The sequence below is a fragment of the Grampus griseus genome (genome assembly GCF_964374135.1).
Source record: "Grampus griseus genome assembly, chromosome: 20".
Lineage (NCBI taxonomy): Eukaryota > Metazoa > Chordata > Mammalia > Artiodactyla > Delphinidae > Grampus > Grampus griseus.
Genome location: NC_139014.1, coordinates 45,005,937 through 45,027,169, shown reverse-complemented (window position 1 = coordinate 45,027,169; position 21,233 = coordinate 45,005,937). Strand labels below are relative to the sequence as shown.

Here is a 21,233-nt window from a genome sequence, read left to right as displayed (position 1 = left end):
GGGCCGTTCTGTGTGGCCCCCTTGCAATTGGGTCTGTCCTTTTAACAAGAAATTTCCTCACTGGGAAAGCATCTAGGACTGATATATCAGATGGGCGAGGACGATATGGTGGCGGAAGGAAAACAAAAGACCATTTCACGGTTCACAGCCTAGTTTTGCACTCCCTTAAGTAAAATGATGATGTGCCGCTGCTATTCTCAGCTTACGCAAGTTCTCTTAGTTAAACAGCCATGGAGTTAACAGCAACCGAGTTACCCTGAGTGAGTTGCTTAATCCCCACCCCCCAAATAGTTAAAACATACCCTGCTTGCAGTATCATGTACTATGTGTTTGTGTTTACATATCAGTGATCAACCTGGCCTTGCACTAGGGAAGAGCAAGTGATTAACTCTTTGTTATGTCGTGAGGCTCTTGGACCAAGCCTTTGCCCCCAGACCGTAATTTAACTTCCATGGCGTTTGGACATCCTTTCGTAAATGTTAGCATTTATGGAAAGGGAATATGGTTTGTTTTCTTCTTACATGTCCTCTGGTTGAGTTTCTCTCCTGCTGGTACCAAATATGCCCACTGAGACTTGAGTTTCAGTTACCTTTTATTTATAGAAATTCTGTTTGATCCCGTTTCAAATCTTCTAGGTTGTTCTTTATAGTTCCTATTCTCTGAAGATACTTTCAAACTTGTCATGTCCTTCTTTAAATATAATCATAATTGATTTTATAATCTGCATCTGATAATTCTAACACTGCAAGTCTACGCAGATCGGTTTCTGTGGTCTGTTGCTGATCCTTGCTCGTCTTGTGGGGTTTCCCAATATGCCACGTTATCTTTGAGTGTGTGCTGGTCATTGCCTTGAAAGTTTTTTTTTGGTTGATTCCTAGAGACCAAGGATAAACATGCTCTCCCCTCCAGAGAGGTATTTCATTACTTCTGCCAGGCACCTTGAGCTACAACAGGTAAATACAGCTACCCAGGATACAAATGCACAGGAAAGCCTTTCTGTGACCACAACTTGTCAGGAACGATAGTTTTTCCTTTTTCTTCTTCTCATCTCTTCAGTGCCAAGGCTGCCTTCTCCACAATCCCCAAGGACAATTTATTTCTGGTATACTTTTATCCCAAGGGTTTGGGACCCTACTTTAATGGGAAAAGGGTCTCCTATTACACTTCCCAACTAGGGTGGGCCCAGGACCTTACCTTCCAACTCCACTTGCCTACCCCTCTCAGGCTGCAGAAGTCCCTGACTCATGCCTGCAAGTGGGCTTTATTATATTAAAAAAAAAAGAAACTACTAGAAAGTACCTAAGAGTTTAAAGGCTGAAAGCAAAGCAAAAGGTCAGGTCAGTACTGTAGCTACCCCACGAAAATTAAAACTGAATTACAATTTGATTCAGCAATTCCATTTCTGGGCATGTACACAAAAAAGCAGGGACTGGAACTGATACCATACACCCATGTTCACAACAGCCAAAAGGTGGAAACAACCCAAGAGTCCACTGACAGATAAATGGGTAAACAAAATGTGGCATAAACATAACAGTGGAATAGTATTCAGCCTGAAAAAGGAAGGAAATTCCTGACACATGGTACAACAAAGAGGAATATTGAAGATATTATACTAAGTGAAATAAGCCAGATACAAAAGGACAAATACTGTACGGTTCCACTTATATGAGGTACCTAGAGTAGTCATGTTTGTAGAGACAGGAAGCAGAGTGGTGGCTAACAGGGGCTGCTGGGCGAGGAATGGGGAGTTAGTGTTTAATGGGTGCAGACTTGCAGTTTGGGAAGATGAAGAAGTTGTGGAGATACACGGATGGTGGTGGTAAATGCACAACGATGTGAATGTATTTAACGCCACTGAACTGCATGCTTAAAAAGACTTACAAGGGTAAAGTTTATGTTAGGTATACTTTACCAAAATAAAAACTTTTTTTTTTTTTTTTTTAAAAGGTCAGGCTAATGTTGCTAAGGGCTGCTAGACCTAATCAGTAAATTGCACAATATACCCTGAGTTCCAAGGCTTAATACTAATCAGGGGAAGACTTAGAAGTTAATTAATGGGGGTCATGAATACAAGTCTAACCTCCCTAGACCTTTGGAGCCACACGCTGAACCTCCATCAATATGCAAAACTAGCACTGCTTGTCGACAAGCACATACATAATTGCAAAGGTCCCTTGAACAAATACAAATGCAAAACATTTTTCTTTAAAGTTATCAGGCACCACAAATGATATAAGGATAGTTATGTGGTGTTGCTATACTATCGATAGAACTGCTAAATAAATATTAGGGGGGAAATTGAAGAGATAAGAGAAAGAATTCTCTAAAGTATTTCCATTGAAAAAAATTGGAGAAATTTCTTCTTTCAGCATCTGTTGTACTGTTGTACCTCCCCCTTCTGAATCACTACATATAATTCTAACACAGATAATATAGATACTTATAAGTAAATATAAAGGGGGCATGAGATCAATTCACACTTAACACATTTTAAGATACCAACACATGTTTAAAAAACATGCATTTTAGTAATTCTGGGCATCTCTAAATTTCTCCTGTTTTCAAAAAAAATTAAACAGCTCAGCTCAGAAGATTTTATGGACATTTATGGCTATGAAGAGCAACACCAAGTAAAACTACAAAATAAAAACTTGGCAACAGTAGAAGCCATATTCTTCATTATGACGTCATGAATGGCATGTGGTGAGGGCCTCTATGTTGCAAATACAAAATCTTACTTGCTTAGTGCATGATTGCTTAGTGCATGAAAAAGACCTCAGGAATGTTGTCTCTTAACTGGAAGATTCTTCCTACTTTCAACATATAAAGATAATGGCTAATACTTGCTCACTGCTTATTATTTGCTAATAACTGCTGTAAGGGCTGTATATCCCTACCTATCTATCTACTTACCTACCTACCTCTATATCATCTATATCTTTACCTACATTAACTCATTTATTCCTTACAACAACCCTCTAAGATATGTACCATTATTATTCCCATTTCAGAGATGGGAAAATCGAGGCAAAGGGGAGCGGGTTTTCACAAGGTCACACAGCCAGTGAATGGCAGAGCTGGGATTTGAGCCCAGGCTCTGCGGCCCAGGCTCTTAACTATCGTGCTCTACTGCCTATCTGCATAAAATATGGAAATTCAGGGACGATGGCGAGTGTCGGACACTTTACATATTTTATACAATTTCATTTTTATAACCAGGTCATCTATTTTTTTTTTTAACAGCCAAGGAAACTAAAGTTCAGAAAGAGTAAGTTTATATAAGAATCGAAGATAATAACAGATGGAGGTGGGAGTGAACCCATCTATCTCTGTCGCCAAAGTTTCAGGATCTGGTGCAAAGAACAACATCCCTACGGTTAGAAGTTATGAGAAGGCCGATAAAGCAAAATCAAGGAGGCTTTGCTTTGCGCAGGAAGTAGAAAGAAGCACATGCCTACAGGCGCAGAAGCACAGAGTGGCTTGCTATCTGGTGGATGAGAACTGCCAGGTTACAGGGAGGAGACAGGTGATAAAAGGGCAGCAGGTGGGCACCTCCAAGTTCCACTTCCTCTGAGATTCCAGAGTCCATATTTGCCCGGTCCTCCATCGCCCTGTTGCTCTAGATTTCTGTTTAACCACACACACAGGCAAGGAAGGTAACACTTCTCAAGCTGTGCATCCCAGATGAACCTCACACAGAGATCCTTGTTCTAAAACTGGATAGGTGGGAGGGATCCAGTATATTTTTCATACTGAAAGGGCTAAAAGTCAGGCAAAGCATGTGCTCAGATCGTTAGTTTTTTTTTAGTGCTACTGCACTTCTATTTATAACAAAGTTATTAGCCTTATAAACGTGGTGCATCTTTGTGAAATGAAGGATCAAATAACCATGACTGTGATTACTGCTAGTGTCACCACCATTCAATGTCACTTACCTGTGGGCAAGGCACTGTGCACAAGCAATAGATCATTGAAACCCCACAAAAACGTGCATCAGAACTTCTGCCGAAGAGCAAGGACCCACATCGGGATTGCCTGGTGCACTTGTTAAATGACGAACACTCTTGAACCCCAATCTAGCCCTACTCAATCAGAATCTCGACGGGAGGGCCAGGGAATCAGCACTTTAAGAGTCATTCCCAGTGATTCTTATTTTGGCCCGTGTTTCCTCATTTTATGTACAAGGTATTAAGAAATGATAACTTCACTAAATAACAGGATATACACTCATTTGGACTTTAGAATCTGTGCTCTTACCTGCTCTACGGCTCAAGCTTCAACAATGAAGCCTGTGACTAAAACAGGCACAAAACAAGCAAGATCGCCTTTAAAACCCATGAGATCTGCCACCACCAGTCTGCAGGATGTCATAGAACTTCCCAAACTATTATTCTCGGTAAGCATACAGGAAGGTTTCTTACTTTAAATTAAAAAAAAATTAACAACGCATTATACTTCCCCTGCCCTCATAACAATTCATTTCATTTTAACAAGATTTAGGGATCTTCTAGCAATTTCAATGCTTCATCACATGAAACTGCCTGTACTAGAAGAGCAACCAAATCCCTGCGGTGAAATGAGACCAACGTGGGAAGCTTATCCGCAAATGATTAAAGAGGCAGAGCTATAACTACAGCAATCTCTTACCACAAGACGTGGACTTCCTGTCCACCAGATTCACACGCCTGGTTTCGGTGCGAAGTTTCTCATCGGTATTCTCCACCAGGTTGGCAAGGTCATCAATTATCTCTATAAAGGAAAACAAAGATGCATGGTTAATACTCCAAAAATACCTTGGCTCACATCAGAGTCTCATAGCTGTGGTGGTCCTTCCTAGTAATAATTCTCTCAACTGCAGTGAGTGAGAAGGTTTTAAAGAACTCATGTATATTCTCTGAAAACTGCAATTCTGATTCATTAAAGGTTGGGGGTGGGGTCGGGAGGGAAGGAGTAGTAAAGAAAAAAACTACTTTGAGTTCAACACAATTCCAGGAGACAGAGGAGAAATGTCAAAAGTTCAGGGGAAAGAAAGCATGACCCAACAAATTTATGCCCAGCCAAGTTGTCATTGGAGTATAAAGACGGCAGACAGACGGTATAGAGGACTTCAAGGACCACTGGGATCCTTCTTAAGAAAACTACTTGATGATGAAATCTAGGCAACCAAGAGGTGAATAAAAATACAGAACTCTGGGCTGGAGAAGCCAGAGGCCATGACATTAGAGATGACAGCGAGATCTGAATCCATGTAAATACTGAGCTGAGAACAAATATGGATTAGGTTACAGAAAAGTAGACAAACATAATAAACAGTGACAATGGAATTATAGGTGAAAATCAGGAAGCAGTTGGGGGGCGGTGGCAAGAAAGGTAAGGCAGCAGCTAAGATGTTAATTTCTTCATCACTCTCAGCAGAGTCACATCAAGCTGTTGGAAAGTAAAACATATAGAGACTTACAGCTTGTAAAAATCACTAAAGCTTCAATGTTTTATGTTATTATTTTGTTAACCTTAAATGGATCTTTTAGTAATTACTACCTCTTGGAGAGAACTCTTCATGTGAAGTTTTTGTTTGTTTGTTTTTCCGGTACCCGGGCCTCTCACTGTTGTGGCCTCTCCCATTGCGGAGCACAGGCTCCGGACGCGCAGGCTCAGCGGCCATGGCTCACGGGCCCAGCCGCTCCGCGGCATGTGGGATCTTCCCGGACCGGGGCACGAACCTGCATCCCCTGCATCGGCAGGTGGACTCTCAACCACTGCGCCACCAGGGAAGCCCCTGAAGTTTATCTTTTAAAAGTGAAATTAAGCACTTAATATTAAAATAGCATATATAATATGACCCTAATTATGTAAAATTATTTCTATCCCTCCTTTTATACATATGAACCTGTAAGGATATATCCAGACAGTGTTAACCTAATGTTAATAATGACTATTTCTAGGTGGTGTGATCCTGGGTGATCTTCCTTGTATTATCTGTTTTATTTGAATTTCTTATAATGAGCTCTATATACTATTTTTTTTCAATTTTGGTTCTTTTTCCTCCCTCCTTCCCTCTCTCCCTTTTTAGTGATTGCTTTAGAGATATGTTTGTCCAATACGTTACCATTTTTCTTAAAGAATGAAATAAAACCCACAAGGAAGTCAAAGAAAGCTTTCAGAAAGTTGTTTGAGCTCAGTTTTGACGGCCACGTATGTGGGTGAAGAAGCAGGAATAGTGCGACTCATGTAAGAAGAGTAGCATGTGAAAGGCACAGAAGAGCTGGGAGGTCTTTCTTCCAGCTCCTACAGCACTTCCTACAATCTTTTTACTTAGGGACCCTTTCTGTTTGTACTGAATTATCTGTTTGCATGTCTTTTACAGAAAGAGTATGACAGACACTAACTTATATTCATCTCTGTATCTCCTATCCGTAGGAGAGTGCCTAATATACAGCAAGATAAACACTAAAAGATAAAGGCCGTGAATGAATGGAGTGTAAAAGATAAAAGCACTGAATAATTTCAAAGCATTGAATAATTTGCTGCTTCTTAGAAAAGTGGAACTAAGTCAAATTTGCCCAATATTATCTGTACAACACCTGCCTAGAAAATATTTCACTATTATTTAACGATCCATTCATAACTATTTCCTTGTATTCAATGACATACTCTCCCAGTTTCCCTTTCACTTATCTGTAAGCTCTGTCTAGTCTCCTCTTCCTCTTAAATGTTGGTGATCCCCAGAATTCTGTATATTTCTATTCTATTTTAGTTTTAAACTTAAAATTTTAATATTTAAATTTAAATATTTTTAATATTAAAATTTTAATTTAAATATTTTTAAATTAAAAAAAAATTTTCTGCTCTACATAGCTCTCCAAAACTCCTTGGCTCATATAGCCAACTGCTTACTACTTATCTCTACCTTGAAATTCCTACAAATATCTGACTCTCAAGGTCTCTAAAACTAAACTCTTCATCTTCCCTCAAACTGGACTCCCCTATCTTCACTGCCTCAGTTAACGGCACCACCATTCATTTTTGCTTGCCCAAGATGGAAATCTTTTTTTTTTTCCCGCTGTGTTGGGTCTTCACTGCTATGCACAGGCTTTCTCTAGTTGCAGCAAGCGGGGGCTAACTCTTCGTTGCAGTGCATGGGCTTCTCATTGTGATGGCTTCTCTTGTTGCAGATCACGGGCTCTAGGTGCACGGGTCTCAGCAGTTGCAGCAAACGGGCTCAGTAGTGGTAGCGCGCAGGCTCTAGGGCACGTAGGCTTCAGCAGTTGTGGCGCACAGGCTTAGTTGCTCTGCAGCATGTGGGATCTTCCCGGATGCATTGGCAGGCGGATTCTTAACCACTGTGCACCGCAATCAGTAGCCCCCGCTCGCCGCAACTAGAAAAAGCCTGTGCATAGCAACAAAGACCCAACGCAGCCAAATATAAATAAATAAATTTATATTTTAAAAAATTGACAATACTAATTGTTGGGGATGATTTGGCACAAAGTTAACTGAAGAAATATTTGTCTGTTCTACTCCAGCTAAGCATATATCTACTCTATGACCCAGAAATTTCACCCTTAGGAATTTACCAAACAGGAATAGAAACATGTTTCTCAAAAAGACCTGTACAGGCCTTCCCTGGTGGCACAGTGGTTGAGAGTCCGCCTGCCGATGCAGGGGACACGGGTTTGTGCCCCGGTCTGGGAAGATCCCACATGCCACGGAGCGGCTGGGCCCATGAGCCATGGCCGCTGAGCCTGCGCGTCCAGAGCCTGTGCTCCGCAATGGGAGAGGCCACAACAGTGAGAGGCCCACGTACCGCAAAAAGAAAAAAAAAAAAAAAGACCTGTACAAAAATATACCCAACAGCGATACTCATGAGAACCCAAAACTAGGAACCACCTAATATCCATCAATAGGGGAATGGATAAGCAAACTGTGGTATCTGTACTGTTCAGTAAAAAAAACCAAAGAGCTTCTTATAACTGTAACAACTGTTACTTTGTTGGCTAAATAAAAAATAAATCTCAAAAGCATTTTGTTGGCGAAAATAAGAAAGTAATATATACTTAATAATTCCATTTATATAAAGTACGAGGACAAACCTAATCTACTAGATAGAAATCAGAAAGCAGTTGCCTCTGGGGTGGGGATGGAGGGGACTGACTGGAAAGGGAGAAGAGGGAATTTTCTGGGATGATGGAAATGTTCTAAATATTCTCACAAACGTATGCAGTTGTCAAAATGCATGAACTGAACACTAAGGTCTGTACACTCTGTTGTATGTAAATTATACCTCAATTAAAAATGTAAAGCAGAAACAACAAGGACCTGCTGTATGGCACAGGGAACTATACTGAATACCTTGTAATAACCTACAATGGAAAAGAATCTGAAAAAAAAAAAATAAAACTGAATCACTTTGCTATACACTTGAAACTAACACAACATTGTAAATCAACTATACTTCAATTAAAAGTTGTTTAAAAAAATACATATATATATAAATTAGAAAAAAAAATTGAAGTTTACAATATCATGATACTTGTAGGATTTTCTAGAAAGGAAGAAAAAAGGGAGGGAGGGAGGGAGGAAGGCGGGCAGGCAGGGAGACCTGCTGCGAAGACAAAGCAAATGACTTAGAATAACAAAATTTTCCAGCTGCAAGAAGTCAGGGGATCATCTTGTAGCTCCTCCCCCTTAACAATCCCCCTCCCACCCAGCTCCCCACCCAACCCCGTGCCAGTAACACGGAAGCTCGTGAGAAAATCAATTTCATGGCTGAGCTGGAGGGTGCCTGTAATTATAAGTTTCTATATTTCGAGCTGAAAATCTGCCTGCTTTTAACTTTCACCTTCTATTTCTAGAACAACACAATTCCAGTGTTCTTCCTTCCAGAAGACAATTCTCCTCGTATAACTCCTTAGTCTTGTCTTCTCAGCTACAGACACTTAGCTCTGAACATTAACAGATTGTTCAGAGGAAGCGATTTCTAGATCTCGTGACATCTTGATGCACTGGACACTGTATTCATCCTAAAATGTGACGCGAGGACTTGGATCCATCGTTTCAGGTTCTGTCCAGTCAGCACAGAACACACTGAGTTTAGACAGAGTAGCACATATAAAAGTCAGTATTTTTAAGTTCCATTCCTCATGTCCTATCAGGATATTCCATAGTAACAGCTATGCTTCCTAGAGTTGCTTGGTCCATTGTTCTCATGCAAATGATTGCAGTTGAGATTGCATGGTATGTTTTAATGTCTCAACATGTAATATAAAATTTAGACTTAATAAGCTTCTAGCACTATAAGAAAGTCAAGTGCAAAATACTCCTTGTCAGATACTAAATACAATATGTCAGCTGTTATATGTTAACTGGGTTTCTGGACAGAGTTCTCATTAAATTTGTAAATATTCATAACAGAGGTAAATACAAAATTGGTAGAAGATTAGCTAAGCAAAAATCAGTAGTCAACACTGAAGGGGTTAATGTTTTCATTTCAGACCAAACACAGAGTTTTTCATATTGGTTGGTAAACCTCATCTGATTACTAGTTTGTTTGCTTTAAAAAACAAACAAAAAACCCTCTATTTTTAGGTGATAAAAATCATTAAATAGCAGTTTATAAATGAGAGGGGGAAAACTATAAGATTATCCACACACCCCAGTAACCACTCCTATGGATTCCCTTCTAAGATTTGACATAAACATATGTATTTTTTTAATTTATTATTTTTTTTTTTAGCGGTACACGGGCCTCTCACTGTTGTGGCCTCTCCCGTTGCGGAGCACAGGCTCCGGACGCGCAGGCGCAGCGGCCATGGCTCACGGGCCCAGCTGCTCCGCGGCACGTGGGATCTTCCCGGACCGGGGTACGAACCCGTGTCCCCTGCATCGGCAGGCAGACTCTCAACCACTGCGCCACCAGGAAAGCCCTGTATTTTTATATAATTGCAATATATGAGCCTTTTGCCCCTTGTTAACATATCATTTGTACGCTTTCATGTTGTTACACAGTCTTCACAGTTATAATTTCTAATGGTTACAAAATATTCATTCCATTAAAATAAACATTCATTAGAAATAGCCCATTATGGGATATGTAGAATGCTTCTATATTTCCACATAATGAGTCAATGAATTCTTTCCTCCATTATCATCTTCCTTCTTTTCTATCGTTTTCTTAATTAAGCGTGATTCTGACTGCCACATGGACTTTGAAACATACCGCCAAGTCAGAAAGGTTTGCACTGCCACTGCTGTTGGTTGGTTTGATCAAATTCACTCGTCAATATGACCTCAGAAAGCGATTTCCAAGGGCAGGGAGCCTGGGAGAATTCCCACCTTGCAGCCTAGTAGCTTCTAAGGAGGGAATTTCCCCAACCACAGTCAGTTACGAGCAAATTAAACACAGGTTTCAGAATACAGGTTAAGAAAGAACCAGCTGACTCTTTCAGATCCCTCCAAGTACAGTCTCCAAAGAGCAACTGGTATTTTACTTCCCAGTAAGTATTTGCACTTGGTTTCGAGAGGAACTTATGTTTCTATCACATGTGGACAATAGAAAGTATTTTCTCATCAAAAAGCGGTGAGAAATATTATACAGTGCCAACACAGCTGGATCCAAATATATTTAATTTTCTTCTAGGCTCAGTTACAGTCTCAGTAAAATCTGTATAAGGGCAGAGAGTGTGCTGCGTATTTTCAGATAAATTTGGTGCCTTCTGCACTCAAAATGGATCCTGGCACTTGCAAAGTCATTATGTTGTTATGCCTTTCACTTAATTGCTAATGACATTTGAAGACAAGCATTAAAAAAACCAAACGGTGAATAAAGAGCTTTTCTTGAGGGCATTACTTTAACTCCCTTTATTCCCTACAATGGAAACTAAACATGGGGTGGGTGATAACCTCTAATAATACACTTTTCTGTACACTAGGAAACCAGGAACAGAAGGATAGACCAATCTGTGACTCAGCAGAGGAAAAGTAACACGTTGGCCAAGGCACCCTATGGCAGGGCAGCTGGCAGGGAGTCCCCGCACACCCAAGCAGAGCCTCTGGGAGCACTCAAGCTTCTGAGGCCTAGGAGAAAGCCCCTTGGCCATACCTGCTCCCATTTTAAGCAGGAACAGGTGGGCCAGGCTGGGCAGAAAGCACAGGCTCCTTTCCTTCTTCCTCCCCACCAGCAATCCCACGGCCTTTCAGTCTTCCTTCCTCCAGGCTGAAACGTGTGTAACAGAGGCCTATGCTGAGTTAGAACCCTTCCCAACTTCTAACAGACAGACACTGACATGTGTGTGTGAAGATGAGCAAAGAGCCAACAGGTGTAAATAAAGAGGGAGCATCTGCTCCCCCTCCCTCACCCCTTTTGCCCTAGAAAACACAATTCCTTCCAGAAAAGGACAAAACCTGAGAAACTGGTTTCTGTTTTTAAAACAAGATTCAAGAGGACACTAAATCAATACAACAGAACAGAGAGCCACGATGAGGGACTGACCTAAGTTACTAGAAACAGTGCTCCAGGTAGAAACACACTTGTCAAATTAAAAACCGCAGTGAAGGCAGTTAAACAGATTGTAATCTAAATAAAAGATTCAGTTAGAAAACAAACTGGAATAGTCTCCCAGAAGTCACAGAAGGAGGTTACAGAGGACAAAATATGGAAGGAAAAGAATAAGAGACAGGGATAAACACCCAGGAAAACAGAAGGAGAAACAGTGGCCAAGTAAATAATACATTTTCCTCTTAAACCAGAACCCGAGTCTCATAATAATCAAGATCAAATCCAAAATTACTCAGTATATGAAGCACCAGAAAACCTCAAGATGCATCAGAAAAGACAATCGGCAGATGCCAGGGCTGAAATGACACAGCTGTTGGGAATTATCTCACAAGGACTTTAAAGCAGCTATAATATAAATGCCCCAACAAGTAAAAGTGAACACTCTTGAAACAAAAGTTTCAGAAAAAATTTTTTTTAAAAAAGCAGAAAATACAGAGAAGAACCAAATGTGAATTGCAAAACTGAAAACTACAAGAATCAAAATCAGAAAAACTCACTGGATGGGCTCAATACCGGAATGGAGATGACAGAGGAAAGAGGCAGTGAACTGGAAGACAAGTCAACAGAAACAATCAAATCTGAACAATGAGGAGAAAAGGCAGGGGGATGACCATAGCCTAAGGGACCTACGGGACAATGGCCAAAGGTCAAGCATTCATGTCATCAGAGGCCCAGAAGGAGAGGAAAAGAGTGTGGGGCACAAAAATATGTGAAGAAATACGGCTGAAATTCTTAAGTTTGACAAAAAACATAAACCTATACATTCAAGAAGCTCGGAAAACCCCCAAAAAGATAAACACAGAGAAGTCCATGTCTGGACACATCAAACCCAAACCGTTGAACACTAAAAACAAAGGAAAAAATCTTGAAAACCACCCCCCAAAACGACATATTACTTCTAGGAAAACAAAGATTTGAAAGACTGTGGATTTCTCACCAGAAATCATGGAGGCCAGAAGAATATATAACAACATTTTTAAAATGCTGAAAGAAAACTGTCAACACAGAAGTTTATATCCAGCAAAAATATCCTTTGGGAATCAAGGTGAAAGAAAGGTATTCTCAGATGAAGTGCTAAGAGAATTTACAGACCCCACACAAAAAAACTGAAGGCACTTTTTCAGACAGAAAGGCAATCACACCAGCAGAAAATCTGGTACATCAGAAATGAAGAGCAACAGAATGAAAAACATTTGGGTAAATATAATAGATCCTTCTCCAATTAAGTTCTTTAATTATCTGACAGTTGAAAGCAAAACTTACAACATCTGGTTTTCAATGAACATAAGTATCATACACCATACTGACGGGAAGGAAGGGTAAAGGGACCTTTATGGTGGTATGGTTACTATACCCCACTAGACATGATAAAATATTGATTCTAAGCAGACTGTAGAATGTTAAGTATATATATTGTCATCCCTAGTAACCACAAATACAATCTGTACAAATATATACAGCAAAAAGCGCAATAGAAAAATTACAATGGAATACTACAGAAGTTCATATGTGTGATTCCATTTATATGATAGTCTCCAAAAGACAAAACTATACTGATGGAGAACAAGCCAGTTGGTGATCACCAAGGGTTAGGGATGGGGGAGGGAACGACGGCAAATGAACAGCACAAGGGGTGATGGAACTGTTCTGTGTCCTGTCTGTGGTAGTGGTTACACACATCTATACATGTGTTAAAATTCACAGCACTACACAAACACACACACAGTCGATTTTTCTGTATGTTAATTCAAAAATTCAAATGAAAAAAGATATAATGAACAAAGAGAGGTATGGGTAAAGGAAGAACATCAGAGAACGCTAGTGTTTAAAGAACAAGAGGAACAAAAACTAGAAACAAAGGAGGAGGGTGAAAAAGCAGAAGAGAATGCTGTCCTAGAGGGCAGCGCTGCAGAAAAGAGGGTGGCATATACTATGTCTATGGACTGGTAATTGGGCCCCTGCCGTGGACTGTGCTGACAGCTGCTTTGGGTGGGGGAAGAAGGGGGCAATTTGCCTGAGCTGCAGGACTGAATGCAGCCGAAGTGTGGGGAAAGGAAGATGGTAAGAGGACCCTAGTGTGTTACTGAAAACTCCTACAATGTAAAACCAGAACACTAACTACTAATATTTACTGAAAACTTGCCAGGTGCTAAATCACTGTTTTTTAATCTTGAGTTGTATCTAGTTCATTATAAAGTGAAAAACAATTCTTCTATACCCCACAGTATTAATATGTTATTCTATTTAAATTACTTAATTAAATATAAACATCAATGGTGGTATATATTATTTATGTTTATATTTCTTTATTCCATAGTTCTAAAAATATATATTCATATTAAAAATAAAAACTAAAATTCTGTTTAATAACAATAATTTCATGCTGATAGAGACAGCCTGTTTTCTGAGTAGTAAATTGTTGCTTGAAACATGAATATGATACAGACTGAAGTATGGGTCCTTTAGGGTGGTCCTGCTATTCTTTCTTCCAATTGTGGAGACATCTTTTAGACATTGCACAGTGACAGCCTTTGGCCTTCTCTTGCAAGCAAATATATCATTACATATTAAGTATACCTTCTTCTCTCATCAGCCAAGGATTGCTAAGACAATTACAAATACAAACGTGGGCTAGAATTGCACGGCAACACACAATACAGTGGTCATCCCGACAATATTTAAAAGTCAAAAGGATTTTCTGGATTATCAACAGTAGAGAGAGACAAAATTTTAAGTCATTAAAAAAAAAAAGAGTCCCACAGAGCTCAGAGAAGGCCCCATCGTTCCTAATTTGAATATAGAATGCTAAAAGCATAACATTTCTTACCTTAAGTTACTCATTAAACAGCTCTACAATAGGCATAAAAATATTGCCTCACCAGTTTTCCTAGCCCTTCAAGAAAAACATCTACTTAAAAAAAATGTTAAGGAGGAGACCTTCAAGATGGCAGAGGGAAAAAAAAAAAAAAAAAAAGATGGCAGAGGAATAAGACGTGGAGATTACCTTCCTCCCCACAAGTACATCAGAAATACATCTACATGTGGAACAACTCCTATAGAACACCTACTGAACAGTGGCAGAAGACCTCAGACTTCCCAAAAGGCAAGAAACTCCCCATGTACCTGGGTAGGGGAAAAGAAAAAAGTATCAAGTATCTTTTCTGACTACAATGCTATGAGACTAGATATCAATTACAGGAAAAAATCTGTAAAGAATACAAACAAATGGAAGCTAAACAATACACTACTAAATAACCAAGAGATCACTGAAGAAATCAAAGAGGAAATAAAAAGATACCTAGAAACAAATGACAATGAAAACATGACAACCCAAAATCTATGGGATGCAGCAAAAGCAGTTCTAACAGGGAAGTTTATAGCAATACAATCCTACCTTAAGAAACAGGAAACATCTCGAATAAACAACCTAACCTTGCACCTAAAGCAATTAGAGAAAGAAGAACAAAAAGAATCCAAAGTTAGCGAAGGAAAGAAATCATAGAGATCAGATCAGAAATAAATAAAAAAGAAATGAAGGAAACCATGGCAAAGATCAATAAAACTAAAAGCTGGTTCTTTGAGAAGATAAACAAAATTGATAAACCATTAGCCAGACTCATCAGGAAAAAAAGGGAGAAGACTCAAATCAGTAAAATTAGAAATGAAAAAGGAGAAGTTACAACTGACACTGCAGAAATCCAAAGGATCATGAGAGATTACTACAAGCAACTCTATGCCAATAAAATGGACAACCTGGAAGAAACAAATTCTTAGAAAAGCACAACCTTCCGAGACTGAACCAGGAAGAAATAGAAAGTATAAACAGACCAATCACAAGCACTGAAATTGAGACTGTGATTAAAAAATCTTCCAACAAACAAAAGCCCAGGACCAGATGGCTTCACAGGTGAACTCTACCAAACATTCAGAGAAGAGCTAACACCTATCCTTCTCAAGCTCTTCCAAAACAGAGCAGAGGGAGGAACACTCCCGAACTTATTCTATGAGGCCACCATCACCCTGATACCAAAACCACACAAAGATGTCACAAAGAAAGAAAACTACCGGCCAATATCACTGAGGAACATAGATGCAAAAATCCTCAACAAAATACTAGCAAACAGAATCCAGCAGCACATTAAAAGGATGATACACCATGATCAAGTGGGGTTTATCCCAGGAATGCAAGGATTCTTCAATATACGCAAATCAATGTGATAAATCATATTAACAAATTGAAGGAGAAAAACCATGTGATCATCTCAATAGATGCAGAAAAACTATCGACAAAATTCAACGCCAATTTATGATAAAACCCTCCAGAAAGCAGGCACAGAGGGAACCTACCTCAACATAATAAAGGCCATGTATGACAAACCCACAGCCAACATCGTTCTCAGTGGTGAAGAACTGAAACCATTTCCACTTAAGACCAGGAACAAGACAAGATTGTCACTCTCACCACTATTATTCAACAAAGTTTTGGAAGTTTTAGCCACAGCAATCAGAGACGAAAAAGAAAAGGAATCCAAATCGGAAAAGAAGAAGTAAAGTTGTCATAGAGAATCTAAAGATGCTACCAGAAAACTACTAGAGCTAATCAATGAATTTGGTAAAGTAGCAGGATACAAAATTAATGCACAGAAACCTCTGACATTCCTATACAGTAATGATGAAAAATCTGAAAGAGAAATTAAGGAACATGCCCACTAACCACTGTAACAAAAAGAATAAAATACCTAGGAATAAACCTACCTAAGGAGACAAAAGACCTGTATGCAGAATACTATGACACTGACGAAAAAAAATTAAAGATGATACAAACAGATAGAGAGATATACCATGTTCTTGGATTGGAAGAATCAACATTGTGAAAATGACTATACTACCCAAAGCCATCTACAGATTCAATGCAATTCCTATCAAACTACCAATGGTATTTTTCACAGAACTAGAACAAAACATTTCACAATTTGTATGGAAACACAGAAGACCCCGAATAGCCAAAGCAATCTTGAGAAAGAAAAATGGAGCTGGAGGAATCAGGCTCCCTGGCTTCAGACTATACTACAAAGCTACAGTAATCAAGACAGCATGGTACTGGCACAAAAACAGAAATATAGATCAATGGAACAGGATAGAAAGCCCAGAGATAAACCCACGCACATATGGTCACCTTATCTTGGATAAAGGAGGCAAGAACATACAATGGAGAAAAGACAGCCTCTTCAATAAGTGGTGCTGGGAAAACTGGACAGCTACATGTAAAAGAATGAAATTAGAACACTCCCTAACACCATACACAAAAATAAACTCAAAACGGATTAAAGACTTAAATGTAAGGCCAGACACTATAAAACTCTTAGAGGAAAACACAGGCAGAACACTCTATGACATAAATCACAGCAAGATCCTTTCTGACCCACCTCCTAGAGAAATGGAAATAAAAACAAAAATAAACAAATGGGACCTAATGAAACTTAAAAACTTTTGCACAGCAAGGGAAACCATCAACGAGACAAAAAGACAACCCTCAGAATGGGAGAAAATATTTGCAAACGAAGCAATTGACAAAGGGTTAATCTGCAAAATATACAAGCAGCTCAATATCAAATAAACAAACAACCCAATCCAAAATGGACAGAAGACCTAAATAGACATTTCTCCAAAGAAGATATACAGACTGCCAACAAACACATGAAAGGATGCTCAACATCACTAATCCTTAGAGAAATGTAAATCAAAACTACAGTGAGATATCACCTCACACCAGTTAGAATGGCCATCATAAAAAAAATCTACAAACAGTAAATGCTGGAGAGAGTATGATGAAAAGGGAACCCTCTTGTACTGCTGGTGGGAATGTAAATTGATACAGCCACTATGGAGAACAGTATGGAGGTTCCTTAAAAAACTAAAAATAGAACTACCATATGACCCAGCAATCCCACTACTGGGCATATACCCTGAGAAAACCATAATTCAAAAAGAGTCATGTACCACAGTGCTCATTGCAGTGCTATTTAAAATAGCCAGGACATGGAAGCAACCTACGTGTCCATCGACAGATGAATGGATAAAGAAGATGTGGCACATATATACAATGGAATATTACTCAGCTATAAAAAGAAACAAAATTGAGTTATTTGTAGTGAGGTGGATGGACTAGAGACTGTCATACAGAGTGAAGTAAGTCAGAAAGAGAAAAACAAACACCATTTGCTAACACATATATATGGAATCTAAAAAATAGAAAAAATGCTTCTGAAGAACCTAGGGGCAGGACAGGAATAAAGACAAAGATGTAGAGAATGGACTTGAGAACATGGGGAGTGGGAAGGGTAAGCTGGGACGAAGTGAGAGAGTGGCATGGACATATATACACTGCCAAATGTAAAATAGATAGCTAGTGGGAAGCAGCCGCATAGCACAGGGAGATCTGCTCGGTGCTTTGTGACCACCTAGACGGGTGGGATAGGGAGGGTGGGAGGGAGACGCAAGAGGGAGGAGATATGGGGATATATGTGTATGTGTAGCTGATTCACTTTGTTATACAGCAGAAACTAAGACACCATTGTAAAGCAATTATACTCCAATAACGATGTTTTAAAAAAAGGTTAAGCCATATTAGGACCCTTGCTAATAATGTAACAATAAAAATACACTTCCCGTTATTTTAGAAAACTGGAATCCTGGTGCTAATGTGCTCAGCTCTGACTGAATAATTTCAAGATAATCAACACGTTTCTTTGCACCTTGAATAAAAAGTCTATATACTGTATGAATCTAATCATATGACATCCTGGACGAGGCAAAACTATAGAGAGAACACAGTGATCAGTGTTTGCCAGGAGTTTAGAAGGAATAGGGAAGGGATGAACAGGTGAAGCGCAGGGATTTTTAGGGCAGTACAAAATTTTGTATGATATTGTAATGGTGAATATGTGACATTATGCATTTGTCAAAACCCATAGAACTTTACATTCATTAAGGTTCACTTTCTGTGCTGTAAATTAAGAAAACAAAAATCATTTAGGAGGCTGGGGATTCCAGGAAGGAACATAGAGTGTGATACGAGCATCTATCTGTACTGTAAATGTATCAAACAACATCCCTGAAAAGGGTGGAAAGAACAGGTGCTGACATAAGTTACTCTGGGAATGAGTGGAGTCTGTAAGACTCAGGCAAAAGCACTGCATATACGCACAGAATTCTAGTTGATGAAGTGGATTTCCCTGGTGGTACGAGTTAATTACAATAGGGCTTACACACGTACATGGAAGTGAGCAATTATGGAAATGGATGATGGATGGTAAGGGTCAGATTCTCACTGCTGGACTGGAAATTTAAAGATAAGCAAGAAGAGGAGGCTAGGACAATCCATGTGGTTAACAGATGAGAGTTAGAGACATCGGTAGGACCTTAACATAAAGACGGTTACATAGGGATATGTGTATATACACAGCTTAGTAAACAGACATGCATTTCTATGCTTTGTCAACTGAGAAGGCACTGAAAAAACCAATACCCCAGGAGCAACAAGCACACTTGGCACCCAAATCTTGGTTTTAAGGCCATTCTCCAGTAAAAGAAAATAGATGACTCTCGGACTGGCACAGGAAATATACAAGAGAAGCCTGAAGTATCTGGTAGGACCAGAAACTGAGGAAGCGCTTTAAAAGACAAACAACAACAACAACACAACAACCTCACCAGTGGGGATATGTCAAAGGAGCATAGGAGCCAACCGACAGAGCTCCCCATAGCCAAAGCTGGAATAATTTGAGCAACAAAATAAAGTAGCCAAAAGTATAAAATAATATCCATAGGGCTTCCCTAGTGGCGCAGTGGTTGAGAGTCCGCCTGCCGATGCAGGGGACACGGGTTCGTGCCCGGGTCCGGGAAGATCCCACATGCCGCGGAGCGGCTGGGCCCGTGACCCATGGCCGCTGCGCCTGCGCGTCCGGAGCCTGTGCTCTGCAACGGGAGAGGCCACAACAGCGAGAAGCCCGCGTACCGCAAAAAAATAAAAAATAAAAAAATAATAATATCCATAGTAAATATCCATTAATTTTATACTAAATATAAATATCTGACATATACTCTGATAAAAACACTTGACTGAATAAGTTCATAAATGAGGGAGAAGAGACAAATCTCCCATGAGAAATTCCCAATAGTTTAGGTAGCCAGTCCGTCTTCAAGGAGGGGGGAGTATATGTCTTCACCCCTTAGGTGTGGGCTGCAGGTACTGACTTCCTCCCGAGGAGCTGAGCATGGAAATAAAGGAAGGAGAGGGAGCACCTTTACAGGGGAGAAGCCCAACAGACACTACCTCAGCCAGATGATCAAGGTTAAGGTGAATGGTCGCAGATCATGTGGACCGTAGGCACCCTTGATCTGGTATGATGCGAACGGCACTTGACCTCTGCGGACTTCGTCCTAATAACTGAGAACTCCAGTCTTATCATGAGGAAAACATCAGACAGTCTAGCTGTGTAGTATCTTACAGAATACCTGGCCAGTATCCCCCAGAACTGTCAACATCACCAAAAACAAGGAGTCTGAGAAACTGCCACCACAGCCAAAAGAAGCCCAGAGAGACATGACACTGGAATGTAACGGGGTATCCTGGATAAGACCCTGGAGCAGAGGAGGGACATCAGGTCAAAACTAAGGAAATCCGCATAAACTGTGGACTTCAGTATGTATCGATGCTGGTTCATTAGAAGTAAAACATATACCACACTAACGTGAGAAACTAGGCACGGGGTACATGGGAACCCTCTAGTATTATCTTCTCAATTTTTCTGTAAATCTGAAACTGTTCTAAAGAATAAAGTCTTATTTTAAAAAAGCCAATAGCTAACATCATATTTAAAGAGGACTCATTAAACACTTTCCCCTAAGATCAGGAACAAGACAAAGATGTCTATTAGTTTTGCCACGTCTAATCAATGTTTTGGGGGGAAAAAAACCCCAGAGTTGGAAAAGTCATACGATCTGATTTCAAGCGATCAAGAGGGTTTGGATCGGACAAAAGAAGATCAACGGAACAGAAAAGAGTCCAGAAACAGATTCACACAGATGGCCAACTGAGTTTCCACAAAGGATATCCACACAAGCCTCAGATCCCATAAGAATGTCAGCAGGCCTATTTTTTTCAATTTTCTTAGGATCCCTACTTATATGCAGGCGTGAGACCATATTAAGTGAACATACGAATTCTCCACTGGCTCCTGACAGGCAGGTACTATTTCTGCTCATCCTTATGACAACCCCATGAGGCAAGTCTTCCTAGAGGCAAAGGTCAAAGAGGTGAAATGATGTGTCCGAAGTTACGCAGCTGCTAAGTGGCAAAGCCGGTCTGACCTGCAGTCTGTCTGATTCCAGAGTTATGTTTTTCGTAACATTCAGAAAGGAAAAGGGGGACAGCAGATCAAACAGTCCAAGACTGCCTTGTTTGTTCTGTTTTGTTTGAAGATGAGATCATTCAAATTTTCCCTATAAATACCTTCTAAACTATTGCTGAGTAAATGTTTATTATTTAGTACAATGAGTATCTGAATTTCTTAAGCCAAATCTATGATCCAGTTGAGTGTTCCTTTATGCTATGTTACAGACACTACAGCTGTCTGCATAGTCGGTGGAATTATTTAAATACTATAAAACTAAA

General features: G+C 39.8%; 1 protein-coding gene across 2 annotated transcripts in view; it reads right to left on the bottom strand.

Moving 5' to 3' along the window:
- Nucleotides 1–21,233, bottom strand: part of STX8 (syntaxin 8) — a 241,010-nt gene that overhangs the window by 91,356 nt on the left and 128,421 nt on the right. For both annotated transcript variants that reach the window (XM_082678912.1, XM_082678911.1), the window contains one exon: nucleotides 4,651–4,752. In XM_082678912.1, coding sequence (XP_082535038.1) covers nucleotides 4,651–4,752 — 102 coding nt within the window. The remainder of the gene's footprint in view (nucleotides 1–4,650; nucleotides 4,753–21,233) is intronic.